General features: G+C 47.5%; 1 protein-coding gene across 1 annotated transcript; it reads right to left on the bottom strand.

Moving 5' to 3' along the window:
• Positions 1-207: 207 nt before the first annotated feature.
• Positions 208-1,125, bottom strand: LOC121680499 (proteinase-activated receptor 3-like). The gene has a single exon (XM_042059902.1). The coding sequence runs from the start codon at positions 1,123-1,125 to the stop codon at positions 208-210; it is 918 nt and encodes a 305-aa protein (XP_041915836.1).
• Positions 1,126-1,372: the final 247 nt, after the last annotated feature.

The raw sequence follows: 1,372 nt of genomic DNA, 5'->3' as shown, positions 1-1,372 counted from the left end.
TTTATATAAAGTTATTTATCTTCTTCCTCATAATTCTGGAAGTATTTTTTCCAAAATATTTCTAGACAAAATTACAAAAACATTTCCTGATATTGACAAAACACTGGGTGATATTGACAAATCTACCCATTACATCAGTTTAAATAAAGTTATGCAAAGTTGCAAACCTGAAATATATCATCCAATTTATTTTAGAAGTTTTTTCTTTCATGTGCTCACCTCCTGTGCAGCTTTGCCTCCGCAGCAAGAGCCTTTACACTTTACACACAGGGAGGCATTGAGCTTCTCTTTGGAGAGATAGAGCATGGGCTGGATACTGCTACTGATGTCCATGAAGCCGAACGCAAAGTAGTGGATGTAGCAGCGGAACACATCGGGTACAAAGTACTGTTTGAAGGGGAAGAGGGCGACGGGTGGCAAGTAGTTGAAGACGATGATGGCCAGGATGATGAGCACCATCTTGAAGGCCCTCTTCTTGACCGGGTGCATCTCGTCGCGGCCGGGGCCGGACTGGCTAAGAGCCCAGAGGATGGAGATGTTGCAGAAGACCATGAAGGCGAAGGCGGCCAGGATCATGACGATGAAGACCTTCTCGAAGTTGGGCACGGTGTCTACGCAGCGGGTCACGGCGTAGGCCAGCGTGAGGGCCCACATGGCCAGGGCACAGACTTTGCGGTGTTGGCGGTCCTTGAGCTCGGCGAAGAGGATTGGGTGGCGCACGGCCATGTAGCGGTCCAAGCAGATGCAGGAGAGGAAGAGCAGCGAGCAGTCTTTGACGCCATATACGAAGCTCAGGGTGGACCAGATGTGTCCTGTGGCCAGGTACATGAGGTTAACCAGCTCCAGTGGAGGCATCAGGCAGAACAAGATGTCCAGGATGGCCAGGTGTAGGATAAAGATGTCCGATGTGGAGGAGTCCCCTTTGTTCTTGTGGATGAGCCAAAGGACCATGACATTGGCCGGGATGCCCAGGGACAGGTTGATGAACTGCAGGCAAAGATAGAAGAGGAAGCCAGCGGGCATGTCCTTACAGCTCTCAAAGACAGTCTGCTGAGCTGGGGTGGTGTTAGTCAGCATCTGGATGTGGAGGATGGAGGAGTTGAGGTAGACGACCTTCATAGCCATCCGAGCCAAGAGCAGAGGTCTGCTGAGCGAAAAGGAGAAGTCACTTTAGATCATGATTACCAGTGCCACTCCAGACAAAAGTACTGCATGTCAAAAGTTTAGCATTACATCAGAAGATAAAACCAATGACTATCCTTATTGTATATTTGTGTATATTTATTACGCAAAACTGTGATGTGGTTTAAAAGACATTTAAGTAAAACTGTGATGTGGTTTAAAAGTCATAAAAGTTAGAATTACATCACCT

The sequence above is a fragment of the Alosa sapidissima genome, chromosome 13 (genome assembly GCF_018492685.1).
Source record: "Alosa sapidissima isolate fAloSap1 chromosome 13, fAloSap1.pri, whole genome shotgun sequence".
NCBI classification, from domain to species: Eukaryota; Metazoa; Chordata; class Actinopteri; order Clupeiformes; family Clupeidae; genus Alosa; species Alosa sapidissima.
Note: the sequence above shows the minus strand (reverse complement) of the source record. Positions and strands in the feature narration are given on the sequence as shown.